The sequence below is a fragment of the Saccostrea cucullata genome, unplaced genomic scaffold (assembly GCF_032062105.1).
Source record: "Saccostrea cucullata isolate Sc308-1 unplaced genomic scaffold, CSIRO_AGI_Scuc_v1 ctg331, whole genome shotgun sequence".
Lineage (NCBI taxonomy): Eukaryota > Metazoa > Mollusca > Bivalvia > Ostreida > Ostreidae > Saccostrea > Saccostrea cuccullata.
In genome coordinates this window covers 145,491-169,459 of record NW_026923116.1, presented here as the reverse complement: position 1 = coordinate 169,459, position 23,969 = coordinate 145,491, and the positions used below count along the sequence as shown (strand labels likewise).

General features: G+C 33.6%; 1 protein-coding gene across 4 annotated transcripts in view; it reads left to right on the top strand.

The window, feature by feature from the left end:
• Positions 1-23,969, top strand: part of LOC134263203 (ubiquitin carboxyl-terminal hydrolase 32-like) — a 51,243-nt gene that overhangs the window by 1,010 nt on the left and 26,264 nt on the right. The window contains exons 2-25 of one of the 4 annotated variants that reach the window (XM_062745513.1): positions 2,440-2,567; positions 3,068-3,173; positions 3,427-3,545; positions 3,805-3,964; positions 4,284-4,415; positions 4,954-5,061; positions 5,297-5,412; positions 5,737-5,811; positions 6,268-6,351; positions 6,523-6,584; positions 7,019-7,036; positions 7,538-7,643; positions 8,017-8,412; positions 8,741-8,881; positions 9,089-9,236; positions 9,574-9,743; positions 10,118-10,196; positions 10,347-10,421; positions 10,618-10,756; positions 10,860-10,965; positions 11,323-11,426; positions 15,632-15,701; positions 16,087-16,261; positions 16,771-16,922. In XM_062745513.1, coding sequence (XP_062601497.1) covers positions 2,440-2,567; positions 3,068-3,173; positions 3,427-3,545; positions 3,805-3,964; positions 4,284-4,415; positions 4,954-5,061; positions 5,297-5,412; positions 5,737-5,811; positions 6,268-6,351; positions 6,523-6,584; positions 7,019-7,036; positions 7,538-7,643; positions 8,017-8,412; positions 8,741-8,881; positions 9,089-9,236; positions 9,574-9,743; positions 10,118-10,196; positions 10,347-10,421; positions 10,618-10,756; positions 10,860-10,965; positions 11,323-11,426; positions 15,632-15,701; positions 16,087-16,261; positions 16,771-16,922 — 2,969 coding nt within the window. Of the gene's footprint in view, positions 1-2,439; positions 2,568-3,067; positions 3,174-3,426; positions 3,546-3,804; positions 3,965-4,283; positions 4,416-4,953; positions 5,062-5,296; positions 5,413-5,736; positions 5,812-6,267; positions 6,352-6,522; positions 6,585-7,018; positions 7,037-7,537; positions 7,644-8,010; positions 8,413-8,740; positions 8,882-9,088; positions 9,237-9,573; positions 9,744-10,117; positions 10,197-10,346; positions 10,422-10,617; positions 10,757-10,859; positions 10,966-11,322; positions 11,427-15,631; positions 15,702-16,086; positions 16,262-16,770; positions 16,923-23,969 lie in introns of all 4 variants that reach the window. The other 3 variants (XM_062745511.1, XM_062745515.1, XM_062745514.1) reach the window with 3 other exon arrangements.

Sequence of the window (23,969 nt, the reverse complement as noted above, 5' to 3'; positions counted from 1 at the left end):
ATTGATGTTCAAGACAGGAAAGTTTAACAGTAGTCTACTCCTACTATATGAACAGGTGGGGGGGGGGGTTACAGTTGCCAGAATGTTAGGCCAGAGGGGGAAAATCCCCCCTCCCCCCAATAAAAATACATACATGAAGGTTATGTAATACTGCAAGTTCATGTGCTCATTTTTTTCTGCTGCATATGACTTTGAGTAAAATCTTGCCAAACAACAAGAAAAATCAATACTTTTAATATTATCTGTTTTCATATAATATACTTAATCTTCATATATATTTATAATAACTGTTTTTTAATGGGGTGGGGTTGGCAGAAAAAGGTATGTTTCTTCCAGAAACCTTTTTTTTTGCATAATAATTAATTAAAGATTATTTGTCAAGTACCAGTTAAAATATGGCACCATGCAGCCATTATCAAAAGAGCCAAACCTTGTAGAATGCTGAAAGAAAAAAAAAACTCAATATCCTGGCACCTTATAAGCAGTACCTGTGAGATACAGGTGTTAATGTTAAAGAATGACATCACTCACTGTCTTTAAAATCAATAAGTTTGGCTCATTTAGTTACCTGCTTTTGCAGCTGTACTCTAACAGCATGAGTATATGCTAAGAGTAAGACTATGAAACTTTAAAAGTACACTTGTGAATACACAGTGAAAGCAGAATTTACTTTTTTCTGAAGTTATAGACAACTATTAAAATTTTCAAATGTACCTGACTACCATTTGGATTTGGTATGCAGTGTTGACGATCGTCAGGAAGAATTTGCTCCCATCTTTTGGTTTAAGTTATTGATTTCTGACTTGTACATGCATTCATTTGACTTATACATGCATTCATTCATTCATAGAATGCAAGAAGAAAGGGGGGGGGGCACAGACCAACAGTTTTCATACATTAGTTTTTATTCTTCCATCATAGTCCATGTGCCTATTGCCTGGTTATAATCTTTTCAGTGCTTATCATACAAATAGGATCTGATATTTTTTGGTATGTGAAGGACAAAATTTCATCATAAAATGATTTCAGATATCAAATTTCAGTTTTATTTGTTTTGCTATTTGAAAGTTTTCCACATTTCTACTGGTATCCCGCATTATAGTATATTAACTACACCAACTGATATTAAATGAATGGTAATCGAGTTCATTGAAAAAAAGACATGAGAATAAGATTGATAGAGTTAATTATGTATTAATATTCCCCTGGGACAAATCTACATTAAAAAATGTTGATTGGTTGTCTCATTCCTGTAATTCATACAAAGAATGGCATTACTTAGCCATGTAATGGTTAGGTATTTGTTTAATTAGTGTAGGAAAATTTACCAATAATTACAGATAATTGTGCTTTGCACAGGGGAAGAAAATCAATAATGTACTCCAGGCTCCATCAGTAATAGGGAGGTTATCCATAAGTCTTACCAGATAATTGTGTATTTTTGTCTCTCTGTCCTTTTCAATATTTTTTATATTCTTTATTACTTTACCAATGTCAGCAGTTTTTTTTATCTCTTTGTTTTGATCTTTAGAGTCAAATGTGCAGCAGATTTCTTATAAAATGTAGCACACAATGAGTGCTAATTGAAAACATTTAAAAAAAAAAAAAGATTTATTTTTAGGAAAAATTTGTAATATTTTTAATATATGAATTTATAAAGTACAAAATACAATTACACCATCAATAAAACTCAATAAAAGAAAAAATTGTAAAAATTGAGGCTATAAAAAATGCTATAAACTTAAAAAAATCTTGCACTGGCCAAATTATTTACAGGCATGTCATTGATCATAAGATATCTTGAATTGATGTTTTTTGATAAAATAATAAATAGTTATTGAGATGTATTTTATCATGATGAACACAATTCATGTGATTGTGATAGGTGATTTATCATGTTTATTTTCCTTGCTATTTATAGTTACTCATGTCATAAAACAGAAATGTGAATTTTTTTTTCAAAAAGAATTATACAAATACAAACAATGACACCCACTGGCATACGCTTTTTTTTCACATTTTTTTTTGGGGGGGGGGGGGGGGCATATATTATCAAGGAAGACAAATTTGAAATAAGATTAATTAAGTAAAACTTGATATTAGATACTTTCAAATATCTGTAAAGCTGGATAAAATGTGTAATGCTTCTTTTTTTTTTATTACGGAGGTAATTTTCACAATTTTATTATAATATTAAAATTAATGAGATTTCTAATCAATCTTTCATTTTTGGGTTGAACTAAGTTGTTTGTTCTTTTGTCAATAAACATTACTTTTGTTAACTTTGTAAATTCTAGAGATTATGCAATATGCAGCGTCACAATCCATAGAGTCCTATTGGATTCCAATAAGGCAAACAAGAGAAGAATATTGATTAGACATTATTTTTTCATATTTTGAACATTGCGTTTATATGTTTTTTTCTTTTTTTACCAACAGTGAAAGAGACAGAACTAAAACGTTCCAAAGATGCCTTCAAAAGAGTGGCCACTCTTGGGGGTCAAATGTCGGACGTCGTTTTCTGTCGAGAAGTCTTGGGGGAAGGAGTTCCCCCGGGGATCGCTAATGTAAGTTCTATATGAGACAAACTATGTCAAATATGCCCAAATATGAAATTTTAAAGACAAATAAAGACAAAATATCTTGAAGGAAAGCTGAATGTACCTACAGGGTTAAATGCTAGGAATCTGTTTAGTACGTAAACTTCATATGGCTCTGATTTCACCAATGGCAAAATCCTTTTTTTTTTCCCTGTTACATTACCTGACTTTTCTTTTCAAGTACTAACTAGCTATATTTTGACAAATTGGGTTACTTTTACTGTGCAGTATAGAATATCAAAATTTTGACCTTTTGTGCAGATTGTAAAACCACTGTTGTTGAGATAAAGCAGTTTATAGAAACCTTACTTTATTGGTTACATAGATTGATTAAGCATAATTATGTTTTTTTCTTCCCTTTACTATATTATTTTCAAAAAAAAATTTAAAATCTTATTTCCTTTAATGAAAAGTATTTCCTTAAAAAAAGATTATTACTTAATGTTCATTTCCCCTCTCTGTTTTAGCTTTTATACCGAGGGTTTGGAGGAACCTCTAAAGGGCTGTCCCTGAAGGACTTATTGTGTGGGCTGGTTATCCTCACCAAAGGCTCAGTGGAGGAGAAAATCAAATGTGAGATTTAGAAATGAAAGCAGATAAATTATAATATACTTACATATGATTCATACATATGACCAAGAAAGAAAGGAGAAAAATAAAGTTGAAATTAATAAATGCAAACATCATAGTAATACATGATCTGTTGATTGCTTTAAGACTTCAAAGAGTTAAAAAGAACAAGCAAACAAAAACAAAAACAAAAAAAGCATAACTCCTTGATATTTTTTCTCATCAGAAGTTTAATATAATTTTTTTTCTGTTTTAGTTCTGTTTGGGATGTATGCTGATGACAGTTACTCCTTTGTACAGAAGGAGGAGATGGACCGATTAGTTCTGGAGTCTGAGGGACAGGTCTCTAATGCTCTCTCGGACCTCTTTAGTGAGGTGGGAAATCTGTTTTAGACTAAACACCAGTTTTGAAAATCTATTACATAAAATAAAGTGCAAAACCAGCTTAATTTCATTGATGGCTTAGCTTATTTTAAGATATAACAAAAATCTTAGTTTGATTCCATTTTATTTTGTCGTAAGATTTATATATCTATCTAAAATACAATACATGTAATGATATACATTTATGTACATGTATATATTCTGCAATGTCCTTTTAGAAATTTTAACATATTTTCATTTCTATAAACAGAATGATCAGGTGACCTTTGATTATTTTCGACTGTGGGTGAAAGCTCACCCTGATGCCACGGAAATGACAAAATGGCTGCTGATGGAACCTATGACCGTCAGTCTCTCGGACGATACGGACACACCCACTTTCTATCAGACTCTGGCTGGAGTCACACACTGTAAGTACTGGAAGTCTCATTCATACCTGCCTCTGTATGATTCATATTACAGTATGTAAATGCAATTAATTCTTGATATCTCAAACTCGAAGGGATTATGAAAAAACTCTCAGATATCTAAGGATTTGAGATATAGAAGATAAAATACTTATAAAAAAGATAAGTTGGAACTTCTAGCTCACATTTATATTTCGACGGTAGTTAAGATATCAGTGGTCAAGAAGCCAAAGTTCAGTTGGACATTGTTAATGGATTTCAAAAAATTGAAACAAAAAAGGATGCAAAATATACATGGATATTATACGTGGTTTGTTTACAGTGGAAGAGACAGACATTAGTGAACTAGAGAAAAGGTACTGGGCTCTGAAGTCTCAATCCAAAAGTGGGAAGTTTGACCTTGACACATTCAAGGCCATGGTCTGCCCACCAGTGCCAGAGGCTATTTGTGAAAGTGAGTAAACGTACCGTGGGTATATGCACTCCCCTCTAATGGTTCTATGGGAGTCATTTGTCCTTGATCTTAATTAAATATGTTAGAGTCTACGACTTGATGGTAAGGTTAGAATCTCTAGAACTTGATGGTAAGGTTAGAATCTCCTTTTGTATCAATGGAGTAAAGAAAAAACACAGTACTAGTTTGATGATTAAAGTTTCATTTGTGAGCTAGCTTCCTTGTTTAACAAGGTGAGGGGAAAAAAGTCAATGGTCTAATTAATGTCTACCTAGTAATTCACATTTGCAGATTTTAATGACAGACTTCCTTTGTTGAAAAGAAGGACAAATAATTCATAATTAACTTAAGTATAAAAATTGAAATTTTAGTAGGATGGGATTGACATATTTCATAATGTCAGAAAACCTTGCATTTTCTATAAATGAATTACTCATATCATACGGAATCAAGGAAGATATATTAAACATTTATGTGATGCAATTCTTGTTCCTTTTATGTGATGGAATTTGGATGTCAATTAACCATTTGCTTGTAGGCCTTTTCCACGCATTTGATGAAAACCGAGATAACCACATAGACTTTAAAGAGATGGCTTGCGGAATTTCAGCTTGCTGTAGAGGGCCAGGCACTGAGAGACAAAAATGTAAACAGTTCAGATTTTTCAATTCTTAAAATAAAGTGCATTACTATAAGGAAAGCCTTATTTCATGTTTTCGATGGAAAAATGAAGAGAATAATGCAACATGAGTATAGCAAGTTTACATCAGGAAGAAAAATATGAGCTATATTTACTACTTCCATTTTTTACCCGTATTTATTAAAAACATTGTTCAAAAACTGAAAATATCTTATTTTGTAATATTTTTGCTTCAATTTAGTTTGCTTTAAAGTGTTCGATATTAACCATGATGGAAAGCTATGTGAGAGGGAACTAGTACAAATGGTCAAGGCTTTACTGAGAATACGGCAGGAGAACCAACCAACAAACACAATGGTAACCATAGTAACCTTTCTAATCAATTATATTGTAGGTCAACAAATGAAAAGAAATGAAAAAGATTGAGTATTATGCTGTCATAGAAACTACACAATCATATACCTCTTTAAATCTTTAACACAAGCACATGTACATGTAGATAAAGATGATGGAAAGAGCAAAATAAGGTGCAAGTGTTGTCTAGCTCAAAAACCAAAAATATAGATTGTAAGATATCATAATGTGCATATTAATTAATTGTGAGATGATGAGAGAAAGTATACTGAATGAAAAGTTGAAGCATTTTGAGTCATTTTCATTTGATATTGAATTATTTAATAGGAGTGTGATCCATTCTATAACATGGACCCAGAACTTGTCGCCAAAGAGATCCTGGCGAGTCACGACGGGGACAAGGTAAACAATTCACGGCGTTTATTTCAGGGACATTTATTGGAATCCATATCTCTGATATATTGACAAATGCTTGGAAAAAGAGCTCTACTTAAACTTTAATTAAGATCTGTTACATGAATACCATTATTGATCAATTGAAAGTCATAAAATTGTCATCATGCAATAAAGAAAAATCAATAGGGCTTACCTGGAATAAAAAAAAGTTCTGTATTTAGATCTTTTTTATGAGGTGAAAACATTTTACTTTTCTGTAATAAATACATTTGTTTAATTGATAATATTACAGCAATTCACTAAATGTTTATATTAATATTATTTTTTATCTCACATACATATAGTTTTTTGTTTTAACTAAATCCATTGCTTTTCCTGGAAGGAGGGCTGTAGCTCCATCTGTTCTTTTCATGCAGTTGTTTAGATTTTATGTAATTTACAAAAAATGCTTGTTTTTAACAGGACGGGTGTTTAACTCAGGCAGAATATTTAGTATGGACAGTCAACAACACACTGGCAGACAATTTCCTAGATTTACTCAGTCAGGTGGTTTCAATTTTTCTGATCATTTCATATTTACATCAAATTATTGTAACTTTTCTGACAGTTTTTAATCAATAAAAGAAAAAAAAAACACATGTACATAAAAGAAATACCAATGTAAATTTGATTTTTATAGAGTAAAGTAATAATATACAATATTTTTTCTTTGTTAAGATATGCCATTTGGTTATGGGTCTCAAACCTCAAACAAAGGAAGAGGAAGGGGAGATAATCAAGTAAGAATTTACTCATTTACAAACTTATTTATACTATTAAATTAATAGTTTCATTCTTTCACTCTTGCAAATAATTTTGCCGCATCTTAAAATTCACCCTGTCACACTTTTGTTTAAGAAATTATACTGTATTCTTTGAATTCGCCCCGTTTTAAATTCGCTCAACCGAGGTATGGGCGAAAGGGGCGAAAATAAAATGGTGGTGAAATTTTCACTGTATACAGTGCTTCCCTGGTTATAAGACCAATCATCCCTGGTGAAAAGAACTAAAGTGCACTCAAAAACTTGTCTAAAACCTGTTTCAAGGGATGATAATAATTAAATAATATTGTAATTAGTTTGGTTTCATTTCAAAATCCTCTCAAGAAACTGGGTAAGAAAAAATGAAACCAATGTAATTTGGAACCAAATTTCATATAATACTTTTTTTTAAGGGGATTCAGGATGATGAGGTGAGAAAATGTAGCTCAATTATTCTCGTACCTTGTTTCTTGTAAAAGCATGTCTTTTATACATGTACTTTAATGCAGTTCCTACATCAGGTTCTGACGGACAAATAGAGATACTGCATGAGAGACATACTTGTACTCCCTTGAGTATTTTTATAGAATTTTATCTTTTCTATTGAAGACTTCATTATTTTGTCTTCAGGGAAGGATTCTAAGCACAACTGTAAAAAAAAAAAATTAACAACTTTTCCAATAAAGGATATTTATCTACTTGATATGTAAAAACAAGAATTTAGTGAAAAAAATAAATACTTCGGCTTAGCTACGCACTTGAGGTTTCTTTTAGCTACAACTTACTTGTATATGTAAGGAGCAAAAAAATGACTTGGGTGAGGATTGTGGACCAGGATTCTCTTGTTAAAAACTTGGGACATTGTAGGTGAAGTAATACAAGAAAATATTTTAGGTCAGGAGGGCAGATTAATAATTTTTTAACACTTGCAGACAGTGGCTCCAGCGAGAATCTAAGAAGAGTTTTGAGATAGGACAGGTGTGGTACCTGATCAGCATGACATGGTGGAATTCCTGGATTGAATATGTCCAACCTCCGGTATGTTATAAACCTTAAAATGAAACTTATAATGTTACTGTTAAGTTTTGCCATCTTTCTTATGCATTTCATTTATTTCTTGGTTGAATTATAAGTATTTTAAAACTTATTGCATGATTGAAAACTTGTGAAAATTTGATTAGACATGACAAAAAATTAAAAGTTGACCAAGCCAAGACTTAGTTTTGAGTTTTTTTAATTGAAAAAAAAATACTTTGTGTATTTTATATGATTAACCATTCAATTGCTTGGGACATCTTGCGATTAAGAAATTACCCATTCTGTAATCGATTGCTGTCCCTACTTTATACCAAAAGTGTACATGAATATGTACTTTTTTGGTTAGAGAAATTTTTCTTGATTTCAGATCCAGATGTCAAATGGCAGACTAGACAGTGGAGAACAGGTCCGAATGAATGGAACAGAAGCTATGCACAAAATCACCAAAAGCAAGCACTCCTCCAAAGCCCTACCCTGGGACGACGACTCAGTGATAATTGTGAATATGATAACAAAGGGAAAGAACTCTGAATACAACACCTCAATTAATGGTGGTTTCAAATCCAGCACAATCCCACAAAGATCCCAGTCGGCATGCAGCAGTCCAATCAAGACTTGTCTTTCTGCCTCAGACTCTAATGGACTCACTAGTGTTAGTCCAGGCCCCTCCCCCAAGCTCCGCAAGAAAGGACTTCAGCAGACCAATTCTCAACCTGTGAAACCTGGGCCAATTGATAACACTAATCTTATTACTCCAAACAATTCAAAGGTAAAGTACTGTTTTGAGAATTACCTTAGATTTATTTTATTTCTGCCACTTTGGCTTCAGAAAAAAATGGGTGAAATTATCAATATCAGGAAAATAATTCACGCAAAAGAAGAAAGAGTTTATAAATAGAAATATGTGTATTTAGAGGTGATTAGAAAATGATTTTATTTTAAAAATCCAAAAAAATTCAAAGCTATCTTTTTTTTCAATCTGACAGTTCAATAAATTGTTTTACCTCCAAAAACTTGTGAAAAATTATGATGTAGAAGAATTAATACTCAAATGTGTTTTTTGTTATTGAATAAATGTACATGTTTCGGGGTTGTAGGTTATAAGTCTGACCAATGAGGGAGGCAGACTACGGAGGGACACTATGCTGGTGAGGGGTAAGGATTTTGAGTTGGTGCCTGAGGTCATATGGCGATCACTGTCAACCTGGTATGGAGGAAATATCGCTCTACCCAGAACCGTAAGTTCTAAAAAACAGCTCATCTCTGGTATTTTGAACATTGATATCTGGAATACCATGAATTCCTAAATTCTTTTTCTTTACATGTTTTAACCTTCATACCCTAAAGTCCAATACATCTTGAAGTTTGTACTTTGTCCCACTGACTTCAAGATAATGAGTACATTTCTCCCAATATAAAATTTATTTGCAAATTATGTTAATTAGGTGATTGCTTCTAAGAATAACAATGGCAGTCCGGAGCTGGAGCTGTACCCTGTGACGGTGAAGCTGTTACGACACCAGGTGGTTCCTCAACGTCCCAACCCCACCTCATTCTCAGGGGTCATGTCTGGAATCGGGGGCATGGCACTAAGTAAGTATTCATTAGCCAGTTAGGGGAACTGTAAATTTCTAAATATTTGAGGGGAATTTATTATTGTGTTATTTTGCAAGAAGTACAGCTCACAAAAATAGTTTTATTTTCCTTGTGCTAAAACAATATAAAATCTTCTTCAACCCTCCATTCACAAATTATTAATCTTGATTTGATGCCAAAGAACAATTTTGCTATATCAAGTACTTGCGTAAAATATAGAATCTAGAGTATTGTGCTTTAAGGGAATTAATTTGCTTGCAGAAAAAGTATGATTATTCATTTGATTAATTTATATGAGGATAGAATTACACATAACTTTTGGAACTCTCTATAGGCATGACAAACTACGTCTCCAGTGCACCGCCTATACCGAGGCGCTATGTTGCTTTCACAGCAACCTTCAGCAAGCAACACACCATACAGCAGGTGTATGAATTTCTCTGTACCAAAGTCCGATTTGTCAGGGAGGACATCAGGTTATGGAAAATCGGAAGTAAAGATGATGTAAGTGACATTCATCTTTGTTAAAATTTTTGTTTCTTGTTTATAGTATAAGGAAATCTTATAATCAGTAAGTGGTCCCTGTACCTTATTTTCAATTCACTAAACTGGATTTTCCTCATAGTAAAATAAGGAGTGTTTATTTAAATGAAAATGCTTCAGGAGAATCAATAATTTAAAGCAGATGTTTTTTGTGCAAGATTACTGCAGAAGTGTCAGATTCATTCTTAGTACCCCATGTGTTTGCTTCTAAAAATAAAGCTGTGTATAATTCAAGCATCTGTTTAGATCATCCCCTTTTTCTAATGGCCAGAAGTTACATCAGAACATTGCGGAAATTAGCTTTAATATCACCTGAATTTATTTTAATTATACAGAGCATGACACTCCTAGAAGATGAATCCATGACAGTAGAGGATTGTGGAGTAGAAGAAAACCAGTCTCTATTGATAGAGGGTAAGTTTTGATTGAAAAGACTTGATTTGTGATACATGATGCTTCAGTCTTGGTTTTTCTTCTCTGTGAGGTTAATTCTTATGTACATTGAGCTTTCTTATGTAAATTGAGCTTTAAAAGGTAATTAGGTTACAAAACTATTAATTTCAGTCCGAAACAAGGACTTGACATGGCCTGAAGAAATGTCTCAGCTGGCAAAAAATAAAACATGTCGGAAAGAACAAGGTAAGGTTCATATTATTCTTCATCAGTTACTTTATATAAAAATGTTGTAGATTTTTTTTTAAAAATGAAGTAAACATGTACATGTAAATTTATAGGTAAAATCATTTTTGTTTTATGGAATTAGAATATAAAAAAAAGTTTTACACTAGTGATCTGCAGATAACATGAAATAATTAATTTTATTTTGTCTTTATAGTACCCACCCAGAAAGGAGCTACAGGTCTTAACAATTTAGGAAACACTTGTTTTATGAATGCTGCTGTACAGTGTGTGTCTAACACTTGGCCTTTAACTCAGTATTTTATTGGAGGACTACATCTGTTTGAACTTAACAGGTGAGCAACTGAATTATATTTTTCTGTTAAAATTAACACCAAGATGGTTCAGATTATCCACAAATTACATATTTTGAATGTGATGATCATGATTTCTATGCAGGTCTAATCCACTTGGGATGAAGGGACATATTGCTCAAAGATACGGAGAACTAGTCAAGGATCTGTGGAGTGGAACCTCCAAAACCATAGCTCCTCTTAAACTACGAGTAAGTTAACAAAACCGTAGCTCCTCAAACCATAGCTACCCTTAACTACGAGTGAGCTAACAAAACCATAATACCTCAAAACCATAGCTCCTCTTAAACACCAATTAAGATTACAAAACCATAGCTCCTCTTAAACTCTGAGTAAGTTAACAAAACCATAGCTCCTCTTTAACTCCAAGTAATATTACAAAACCATGTCTCCTCATAAACTCTGAGTAAGATTACATAACCTTTGCTCCTATCAAATTCAAACTAATGTTACTTACACAGTAAGGAATGACACATGCATATCATGTCTTTTGGTCATGTCAATTTTTGTTGTCAAATGTATTGCATCACAAAAATTTTATGTTGCAGTGGACCATTGGTAAATATGCACCACGTTTTAATGGCTTTCAACAGCACGACTCTCAGGAATTACTTAGCTTTCTTTTAGATGGTCTCCATGAGGATCTCAACAGGTGAGAACAGACAATGTATACTTTATGGAATTCATTATTTTATTTTATATTTTTACTGAATATATACAGTCAAACTTGTCTTAGCGGCCACCCGAAATCAACGGCCACTCGCGTTCAGCGGCCACTCTCAGTTCCCCCCGACGATTTTTCCTATATATTTTAACTGGAATAAACGGCCACCTGTGTAAAGTGGCCAGCGGCCACCCAAATCCTCCCCCCAACAACCTGATTGACACTGTAATAGGCGGCCATTTCGTCACTTGTTGCGATTCTGTTATGTCTTTTAAACTCATTCGCTTGGGTAAATATATCCCGATAGCCAATTTAACCTAGCTATTAATGCAATTAAACAAATTACTAATAGATACACTGAACTTTGTGTTTATGAAAAAAAACTGTTACTATATGATTGATCAATTTGTAATAATTTTTTAAGATCGCCGATTGAAAAATAAAAAGAATTTAAATACAATTGATACTCTCCTCTACCCTACCTAAAGAAATTCACACCTTTTAGATTTTAATTCCATGTAGAAGCCCTAATTGCTACTCTTGTGAAAACAAAGTGCTTCACTTGGCATGATTATCTCGTGAATTTCACTATCAGGAGACATCGATAGGGATTAGTCACGCTCTACTGCATATGACACCTGTGTTATGGAATGATTTTCAACTGCGTCAATACATCTCTGGTCAACTGGTTAATTTTATTTGTGTGTCTGTGTATGTTACATAAAAATTCTGACAGCTTTATAAACAATAAAATTTACTAGACTTAAGTTTATAAGTTAATTGCCGATGAATTAATTTTTTGGGGGGGTGGGTGGGGGGGTGTGTTACACTGCTGACTATTTTTGAGCACGTTTTTGAACATATGCAAGTGAAATTTTTATTGACATATTCTTACTTAAATTTCTATGCTTTATTTTATTTACCATTAAACTGTATTGTTATGTAATTTTTTTCTTTATAAAAAGGATTGTAGTCAGGCACTGTATGTATTTCTTGTTTAACTAATATGTAGGAACAGAAACACGCACAAAACTTTAAAAAATCGTAATTCTTTTTAACAGTTTTTTTTTTTATTGAGCTTGAATTATTATATATACACATAAAAAGGCTTTGTTAAATTGACTTGTTTTATTATTTGATTAATTAATTTAACTATAGTGCTTAATGTTGTTTATTCATTGCCCGAATGTCTTTTTCGAGGGCAAACTGGAATAAGAGGCCACCTGTCTTAAGTGGCCAGTTTTCAGACTTCCCAAAGGTGGCCTCTTAAAACAAGTTTGACTGTATGTCTATTGTAATTTTTTTATTCGGAGTGATTTTTTTTAATGTGTAAACATTCTTATTTTCTTTCTTTGCTAATATCAGAATAGTTTTTAGCTCACCTCAACGAAGTTGGGGGAGCTTATGTAATACCCTCGGCGTCGGTGTCGGCGTCCCAGGTTAAAGTTAAGTTTTTTGGAGCAGTTTTCTTTTTAAGTACTTCTGTGTCCTATATTGATTAGACAAGCATGGAAGGTGATTCTAGTGTGTTTCATTGTACCAGTCAAAGTTTCAGATGCTGCAATTTCAGCAAAGGAATGACCAGGTTAATGTTTTTGGAGCAGGTTAACATTTTTGGTGCAGTTTTTGGTGTAGGTTTCATTTCCAAGTAACTATAAGCCCTATGTTGACCAAACTTGCATGGATGATACATCTAAGGATGCATACTACCAGGCTTGCTTCGGATGCTGAATCTGACCTACATTTTACGGTTGAGTGAACAAGTTAAAGTTTTTGGTGCAGGTTTCATTTCCAAGTAACTATAAGCCCTATGTAGACCAAACTTGCATGGATGATACATCTACGGATGCATACTACCAGGCTTGCTTCGGATGCTGAATCTGACCTACATTTTACGGTTGAGTGAACAGATTAAAGTTTTTTGGTGCAGGTGTCATTTCCAAGTAACTATAAGCCCTATGTTGACCAAACTTGCATGGATGATATATCTAAGGATGCATACTACTGGGCTTGCTTCGGATGCTGAATCTGACCTACATTTTCCGGTTCAGTGAACAAGTTAAAGTTTTTGGTGCAGGTTTCATTTCCAAGTAACTATAAGCCCTATGTTGGCCAAACTAGCATGGATTATACATATAAGGATGTATACTACCAGGCTTGCTTCGGATGCTGTATCTGACCTACATTTTCCAGTTGAGTGAATAGGTTAAAGTTTTTGGTGCATGATTCATTTCCAAGTAAGTATGAGTTCTTAAATGACCAAACTTGCGTGGATGATACATATAAGGATGCAAACTACTGGGCTTGCTTCGGATGATGAATCTGACCTACTTTTTGTTGATGAGTGAAAATGTTAGTTTTTGATGCATGTTTCATTTCCAATTAACTATGAGCCCTATAATGAGCAAACTTGCATGGATGATACATCTTAGGATGCACACTAATGGACTTGCTTCGGATGCTGAATTCGACTTACATTTTCAGATAATAGACCAGGTAAAAGTAATGGGTGCAGGTCTATTACCAAAAAACTATAAGGCTTATATAACATTGTATAAACCAAACTTGCACAAATGTTGCATCAAGAGATGAAAACTCTCAAATTTGCTTCAGATGCTGGATTTTAATTACATTTTCATGAAGAATAACTAGTTTAAATTTTTTATGTAGTTCTATTTCAAAATCAGATTAAAATTGCTTAAATATTTTAATTTTGGAATGTACACTTCTTGTTGGTTAATTGTGTGACTTTGCCTTACTTAAAGACAACATTCGTTGAGGTGAGCTCTGTAATCTCTGATTACCTATGTTTAAAAATGTGCAATTTTTAGATTTTTATCAAAATACAGTCAAACTTGTCTTAGCGGCCACCCGAAATCAACGGCCACTCGCGGTCAGCGGCCACTTTCTCTTCCCCCTGACGACTTTTACTATATATTTTAACTGGAATAAACGGCCACCTGTGTAACGCGGCCAGCGGCCACTCAAATCCTCCCCCAACAGCCTTATGGACACTGTAATAGGCGGCCATTTCGTCACTTGTTGCGATCCTATCACATATTTTAAACGCATTGGCTTGGGTAATTATATCCTCGATAGTCAATTTAACCTATTAATGCAATTAAACAAATTGCTTTTAGATATACGCTGAACTCTGTTTGTGTTTATGGAATAAAATATCCTGTTAGATCAATTTGTAATTATTTTTCAAGATCGCCGATTGAAAAATTGAAAGAATTTAATTACAATTGATACTTTTCTCTAGCTAAAGAAATTCACACCTTTTAGATTTTGATTCCATGTAGAAGCCCTAATTGCTACTCTTGTGAAAACAAAGTGCTTCATATGCCATGATTATCTCGTGAATTTCACTATCAAGAGACGATCAATTGGGATTAGTTACGCTCTACTGCATTTGACACCTGTGTTATGGAATGATTTTCAACTGCGTAAATACATCTCTCTGGTCAAGTGGTTAATTTCATTTGTATGTCTGTGTATGTTACATAGAAATTCTTTTATAAAGCTTTATAAACAATAAGATTAATAAGACTTTAAAAACATAAGCAAGTAAGTTAATTACCGATTAATTAAGTTGGAGGGGGGGGGTGTTGTTATACTGCTGACCATTTTTTAACTCATGAAAGTGAACGTATTCTTAATTTCTATGCTTTAATTTATTTACCATTAAACTGTATTTTTGTGTATTTTTTTTCTTTATAAAAAAGGGATAATAGTCAGGCACTGTATGTATTTCTTCAAATGAAAATTAAAAGAATTTAATATTTTAATGTAACAAAAGCACACTGATGAATGCAAGATTTTTAACTAATTATGTAGGAAAAGAAACATGCACAAAACCTAAACATTTGGAATTCTTTAATATTCTTTTTAAATGAGCTTGAATTATTATATATACACATAAACAGCTTTTGTGAAATTGACCCGTTTAATTATGATTATTTAATTCAACTGTAGTGCTTAATGTTGTTTATTTATTGACCGAATGTCCTTTTGGAGGACAAACTGGAATAAGAGGCCACCTGTCTTAAGTGGCCAGTTTCCAGACTTCCTAAAGGTGGCCTCTTAAAACAAGTTTGACTGTAGTTTGAAGTTGTCCAATTTTTAGATTGTTGTTGTTGTTGTTAATGGAATAGTTTGTACATGTAATAGGTCTGTATATCCTTACACAGGGTTCATGTAAAACCTTACGTAGAACTGAAGGACAGTGATGGCAGACAGGATGAAGTGGTGGCTGAGGAGGTAAGGCGGGACTGATCAGGGGAATCATAACAATTACATGTACAGTATAATAGACATGTAACGAAGCTCCAGGGATGGATGTTTTTGCTTTGTTATTAGCATAATTCGTTATTTCTGTGAAGTGAACAATATATTATTTTAATAGTTGCATGGAGTGAAAATCACTTCGTTATAAGCATTAATTCATGATGAGCATGTTCGCTGTAAGCATGTTTTACTGTAAATGTATAAATGACCTTCAAAATATAGAGTTTGCAAAGTAACTCAAAAATATTGTAAATGTACATGTATATGTGGAAGTCACATTGTATTAAACTGCTATCCATTGTTCAAGAAAAGAATTCTAAATGACATTGTTTCTTCAATGTTATTCTGTGCATTTCAGGCATGGGAAAACCACTTACGGAGAAACCAGTCCATAATTGTTGATCTCTTCCATGGCCAACTCAAGTCCCAAGTGCGCTGTAAAGAATGTGGACACATGAGTGTCCGTTTTGACCCATTTAACTACCTCTCTCTCCCCCTTCCCATGGACAGCTGTATTCATCTAGAAGTTATAGGTAGGTCATATTTGCTAATTCTCAGGCATTTGTTTTCAATTTTGCAACTTACATTCACATATTATATAAAGTTTTGAAAATGTATAGAGGAAATTTTAGCACTATGTAAGTCCTCTGTAAAGTATGCTTCTTCCAAAACTTGACAATTTTATTAGGTGAAAGTGTTGTTTTATGTACAATCATATCTTGAAAGTCGACAATAGATTTTTAGCTATAGTATGTTCACTTAACCATCAATTATTAAAAATATGACTTTTCCATACGATATACATGCACATATCAACATGTAAATCATAATGCCAACTTTACACCCCACAATCTGTTAAACAGCTTCCAAAACAAATTTTGACAGTAGGTGTAATGCCATATTCACTTTACACACGAGTAAAGGAAAAATTGCATACTGTATCTCTTGATTAATTTTGGTCACATTTAGGATACAAATTGTTTCATTTATGAAAATTAAGATTTCTTATATTAGGTGCTACATGACTGTTCTATTTTCATAGTAACAAGACTGGATGGATCTGTGCCTGTCAAATACGGCATTCGACTCAACATGGATGAAAAATACAAAGCTCTGAAGAAGGAGCTCAGTAGTTTGACAGGAATTCCTCCAGGACAGATCCTGTTTGTGGAAATCATGGGACCAATTGTCAAGGTCAGACAGTTTGTTTACTTTTTGTTTAGGAATATATAAAGGTGTATAAATCATGTCTCATAGATGAAAAACCAATTCTAAATAATCTTAACAAAAAGCAGTAGAGTCTTAGTTTCACCAGAGACTTCTGAATAGTGTTTATTCAGATAATTGAGTCTAAGATCATTTGAGCATTAGCCAGGGTAATTTTAATCCCAGTTACATGTCCTTTATGAACTACATGTACTTCATCGCGAGTAGCACATCACTTATTATTCTGAACGCCAGAATCTTCAATCTAAGCAGTAAATCGGCACTGACTTTTGTGTAGGAGAGAGCATTTGATGGACTATTGTCATATACACGTCTGGATCAGTGACCTACTTTAACTAAGAGCCATAAAAACCTTGTTGAAGCATCAACCTTCATGGCTAGTAGGAATTTACTAAATTGCACCCAATTAAGACTAATTATGGGGGTAATACAGCCTACTCTGGATATATATTGAAATTCAGGGGACCATGCAAATTATTTAAATACATATATATATACATCCGTAATTCAGTATAAGCCAAATCGCGAAGCCGCCATTGTTTAAAGTTCAATACTGGTCTTACATTATTTTTCTGATAAGGTGCCCCAGTTTATCTATCATGAACATGTATAAAGCAAAACAGTTTGCACTATTAGTATAGTTTTGATGTCAAGTGCGGAATTATGACGTAAAAATTGAGATATTCATGCTTATCCGTTGCAGTTCATGAGAAAATGTACAATACTCTGGCATGGAATCTTAAGGAAACATATTTGGAAATGTAAATATTAAAATATGAATAGCTTTGCATCTTCACAATGTGAAAATGTATGTACTAGCTAGGGCTGCACATCGATATTCCGGTATATTGCAATTCATTAACAAAAATTATCGTAATGTGATATGTTTTTCCACTATCAATATTCCAAGAAACTGCTTCAGATTTCCTGGGTAAAATATGAAATTTAGAATATTAGAAATGTTTCAATCATGCCAAACAGTCCAAAATGGTAAAGTTGTTGTTGTATAGTTGCATTTCTTTCCATAACAGTAGTGAATTAAACAACAAAATAATTGTAACAATGTATCTATTATAGTTTTATATACATTACTTATAGAGGGAGGTTAATAAGACAATTAAGAAAAGATCATTTTAACTCTCATTGAAAATATTGCAGTTCATTTTGAAATATTGCAATACGAAATTTCCAGCCAATACCCAGCCCTAGTACTAGCAGTATTTAATCTTAATGCTTAGTAATTCCAGTTCTTATATTGTATTTAAAGTATGATAAAGATTGGTTTGGTTTCTTTATTATAAATACATGTAATATCCATATCACATTTTTTTCCCTTTAAATATTAAGCTATCTAGATTTACATTTGAGAAATTTCCACACTTCCTTGCGAAATTGAGGATTCATAAAAGAATAAATAATGGGGTTAGCAGTATTGTTCAGGAAGTACATAAGGTAAATAACTCTGCTTCCTTTGAATTCTGGGAGCAGATTATTGGCAATGAGAAATGTAGGCAAAAAAGACACTATATACACCACTGTCACAGTGAAGAGAACTTGGGTTGTTTTTATGTGCATTTTCCTGGAGGTCTTTATAGCAGGATTTCTGCTTTGAACTTTGTTGGTTAGATTTTGGGAAGTTGAAGGCATGGAATTTGTTTTAGTGTCCACTTTTTGGTCATCGGGAATAGTGGGCATTATTTTCAGAGATTGTTTTTTCACCCAGTTTTCAACACTTGAAGATTTTTGCTTAATAGAATTTGTGTCAGTTGAATTTGTGAAAGGAACAATGCTCTTTGAAGTGGAAGGTATGGAATTTGATTTCATTAATGCATTATTGTCAGGCAAAGTGCCAGGGGATATTTTCACATTTCGTATTTTCATAGTCTTTTCCACAGTTTTGGAACCGTACTTAGACATTTCCTCAGATGGGTCTGTGAATGGATCATTTTCTTCTCCAATATTCTCAATTTGGGTGTCTGGATAATCACCAGAAGGGAGTTCAAAATTTTCTATTGGTGTGGTTATCTCAGACAATTTTTGGTTCTTGGGAATTTTAAGCAGTTTCTCACTTGCTCTTGTTGCGAACATGATGTCTGAAGTAGATGATTTTCTGCGTAAGTCTTTGCAATTTTCTGCCATTTTACATGTAGCTGTCTGTGTCTGCTGAGATTGGATCTTGTTCCATTTTCTGTTTTGAATCAAGACAGTAAAGAAAATGGAGGAGTAGAAGATGATTATGCTGATTATCATGAGGATGAAGATGGAGGTTATTCCAAGCCAGTATTTTGTCAGGGAGTCCAAGGAGAGATACTGGTAGTTGGTAATGCAGTACCCTAAATAGAATCCATTCCCAGAATAAACACCCATACCCAGTGCTGGGGGGACCCCGAGACATGCACCAAATATAAAAATCACCAAAATAATCAGAAAGGTCATGTTCTTTGAAACTCGTCTAGGAGCAAAGCAGATCACAACACATCTCTCAAAAGCAATGGCCACCAAAACCATGGCTGAGGTAGGAATGGTGAAAAAGCGAACTCCTTCCCAGAGCTTACATAGGAAGTCGCTGGTGAAGGGGAAATGCCATTCTGTGACGACAATTCCCGGGATGACCACGGCACAGGCGATGAGATCCAGAATGCACAACATGAGCATGAAATAAATGGACGTCTGCTTCATCTTGGCTTTCAGCAGGACAATCAAAACGAGGCTGTTACCCATGAAGCCCACACTTCCCAGAATTCCAAGCATGATGGATATGCACATCAGAATGGTGTAGTACTCTTGTCTGTATCTTAATTCAAAGATACAATATAAGGAGTAACAGGGGAGTGGATCATAGTATATGTCCACAGATGAGGTGGAGGTGTCATTCGCAGATGTAGATGTGTTTATTATTGTCGTCAGTGTTGAATTAAGAATGTTCTCTGTTGTGCCTGCTTCCCGGGTTGTCATTTTTAAGTGATTCTTAGATCTGATAAATGAAAATATTATTAAGTGGAAAAAGGCCATGAGTAAAATGCATATTCAAGAGACAAAATATATTAAAGATTCCCTTTGATAAAGATGTACTTCACAAAGTGGAGCATGCTTTTGAGATACAATTTTCTTTTCAGAAATGTTAAATAAAGAAATCTAGAACTGGATTTTTCAGCATTGTCAAGTTTCAGAAGAATAAGTTGAAATTGAACAGTAATAAAGAAAAAAATTTAAATCATGGGCAATAATGTTTTTAAAATGAAAATGAGAAGTATTTGACATACCTTTTTGCTAAAATATAAGTTATGTTTCCAGTCAGTAGTTTCACAGTAGCTTGATAACAGCTAATTTCATTCTCTTCATAAACTTCCTATTTGACAAAATTGTTGACTTTTGGGGTTCCTTAAAAGTATTGGAGTATCAGGAGATGATAGACAAAGATTGACAGGAACATATGGCTCTGGATTGAGTTATGAAATAAATAGGGCTGTCTCAAAGTTTTATGAATGGAAAGTGGGAGGAGCCTTAATTAACATATTATTTATTTGAATCAGACAATGCAAAATTGGAGTGATTTTTAATTTCTTAATAGTTTGTAAAGTTAGCTGGGTCACATATAGTAAGTTTTCATATATTTGGGTATTTCTGGAAAAATGTTTCATATCTACTCATGTATATGTATTGTGCAAAATTCATTCAGATTTGAGAAGTTTTATTTTTTCCCCCTGTTAGCAATAATTAGATCAGAAGTACATTTTTTGGTACAATTTCCTAAATTGGTATAAATACTTTTTGAAAAAAAAATTAGAATAGTTCTTTATCAATATAAAGCAGAGCTTTCATTGATTTTCACTTCTTTAAAAAAAAAATCTACAATTCAAAGCTATGCTAAAACACCACAAAAATTTTTTTTTTTCATAAGATCTGTTCATTTAATCATGCTTAAAATGCAATATGAAGATAATTACGGTTTTCTGACTTATCAATCAAAGACATGCAGTTATGCTTTGTCATAGGAAGTTTACCAATATAATATCCTTTAAAGTAATTGTTGTTGTTCTCATGCTGATTTTGTATTCATCAATTCATAGGAAAATGAACCTACTCATATCCAGACATAAAACATTTATCACAATCTTGACCTTAGTAAAATGCCACTCTATTTGTAGATTATGAAACTGTTTATGGCCATCCCATATCAATTTCCAAAACAAATGGCCATTTCCAGAGTGTCATTCAAAACCATCTGTTGTTGTTGAACAAAATGGAGATTAGTGCTGATTTGTTAAAAAGAGACTCCCGATTTCATGCCGTCTCACGATTAGGATGTTTGTAACGGGAGGATTTAGTGTTCGTTTATGATTACTCTTAGAATTTACACAGCACTTGTTGGTCGCTCAATATCCTGCCTTGTCCACTTCTGGTAGTCGGGGAAAATTACGTCATGATTAGAAAGTGTTCCACAGTTTGAAGAGTGACCGATAAAAGTTGGTTCTAATCGCTGGTTAATACCTCAGGTTCATTAAGTTGAACCTCACGGTCTTTTATTTGGTGACATAATAACACTGATAATTCAAAAAAGGTTCATTGGGATTTTAGATAATAATGGTCTCTGACTCCTGTTTGTAATGGTCACCTACTTGTTGACAGTTCTATTTCTGGAAAAAATTGTTTACAAATATGAAAATGTAAACATTGCTTAATATAATTATTAATGAAATAATATATAGTATTAATATCACCATTTATGCACCTTTGTGATAGGAAGATTGAAAATTCAAACTTTGACTCTTTAGGTCACCTGAGTAAACTCAGGTGACCTATTGCTATCTGTTTTTGTCCGTCGTCGTTCGTCGTGCGTTAACATTTGAACATTTTTAACTTCTTCTCTGAAACCACTGAACCAATTTCAACCAAATTTGGCATATAGCATCTATGGGTGAAGGGGAACAAAAATTGTGAATTTCATGGTCCCTGCCCCCCCCTGGGGCCTGGGGGGGGGGCAAAAACCACTAAAAGTAGTGCAATCTTTAAAAATCTTCTTCTTTACTCCTGGACATCAAGCAGTCAAACTGTTGGTGTGATTGTAATCAGCATTGAGTCCTCTACCAAAATTTTGAAATTCATGGCCCCAGGGTCAGGGGTTCTAGTGCTAGGGCGGGGCTAAACAGGTTATATAGTGAAAATGCATTATTTCTTTGAAATTCTTCTTTTCTGCTCCTGGGCATTAAATAAACTAACCAAGTGCATAGGTAAGTTGAAAATGACTGCCTCTTCCAAAATTGTGAATTTTATGACCCCAGGGTCAAGGGTTTTGGTGTTAGGGCGGGACTCTATTGGTTATATAGTGAAAATGCATTTATTCTTTGAAAATCTTCTTCTCTGCTTCTGGGTATTAAATAAACTAACTAAGTACATAGTTATGATGAGCAAGAGTGCCTATTCCAAAATTGTGAATTTTTTTGCCCCAGGGTCAGGGGTTCTGGTGTTAGGGCGGGGCCCTATAGATTATATAGTGAAAATGCAAAAATTCTTTGAAATTCTTCTTCTCTGTTCATAGGCATTGAATAAACTAACCAAGTGCATAGCTATGTTGAATAAGGCTGCCTCTTCCAAAATTGTGAATTTCATTGCCCCTTAGTTGGGGGTTCTGGTGTTAGGATTATTGATTATATAGTGAAAATGCATAAATTCTTTAAAACTCTTCTTTACTGCACCTGAGTATTTAACCAAAGAACTATGTGCATAGTTATAAGGAGGAAGGATGCCTCTTTGAGATTTTTGAATTGTAGGGTCCCTGGGTTAGGGCTTCTTGTGTTTGGGCGGGGCTTTAATGTTTATATAGTGAAAATGCATGAATTCTTTGAAAATATTTTCCTTTGTTGTTGGGTATAATGCCAATGAGCTTAGTGTATATTTATGACAAAAAAACATGCTTCTTCCAAAAATGGTTAATTTCCTGGCCCCTGGGACAGATCGTGGTACTTTTGGGGGGGGGGGACATAATTGAATGCTTTGAAATCTGCACTTTGATGTTAATCAACAGCAAGATGAAATAAAATTTTAAAAAATGTCCAAAATTTTGAAAGATGTGGCCCCAGGGTCACTGGTTCCTGTGGTATGGGGAGCTCAACTGTGGACCCGCCCTAACACAAGAAGCCCTGACCCAGGGGCCCTGAAATTCACTAAAAGTGGAAATGCATTTTCTCTTTGTTACTCTGATCTACCTCTGTGGTTAAGTAACCAAAATAAACATGCTGAGTGTATAAATATGATAAGCAATGGTTCCTGTTTCAAAATTGAGAATTTCATGGCCTCTACTTGCTCTAGTTTAAAACATGAATCGAATTCAATTGTTGGAAAGTTGTGGCATGATACTCAGGTGACCTATAAGGCCCATGGGCCTCTTGTTTATAAAAGTATTGGGTCGGATATGAGTATGAAATCAGATTCTTTCTTAATTCTAGTTTCTCAAAAAAAAAATCTTTTTAAAAAAATGATTTTTAATTAGTAAAATATAAACTAAAGAAAAAAATATGGGATCATAAGTAGATCATAGTCAGAGAATCCAAAATCTACCATATCTATTTGTCTATAAGTCGGTTTTTGGGGAGTTAAATTTTGGTCAAAAACTCTATGTCCGACTTATAGGCAAGTCATAAAGAGACTTTTTTCTGGACGGTGAAATGTAGCATTTTATATACCGGTACATGTTTATTTCCAACGACTGTTGAAGAACAAAGTCTGGATATATATATATATATATGTTTTATGCATTCAAAGGTTTATGCATTACTTATCTGTTTAATGATTTAAAATAAAATCTCAGCATCATTTCAAGAAATATGAATTGAAACCAGGTTTAGAAATCACTGCATTGATTTAATATTCTCAGCCGATTCTGGCAAAAAGTTGCATCGACTTATAGACGGGGCAATGGCAATTAAATCCCTTCAAAATAGCCCCCAAAAATACAACCGACTTATACGCAGACCGACTTATAGGCGAGTGTATACAGTACATCCTCACTGTCAA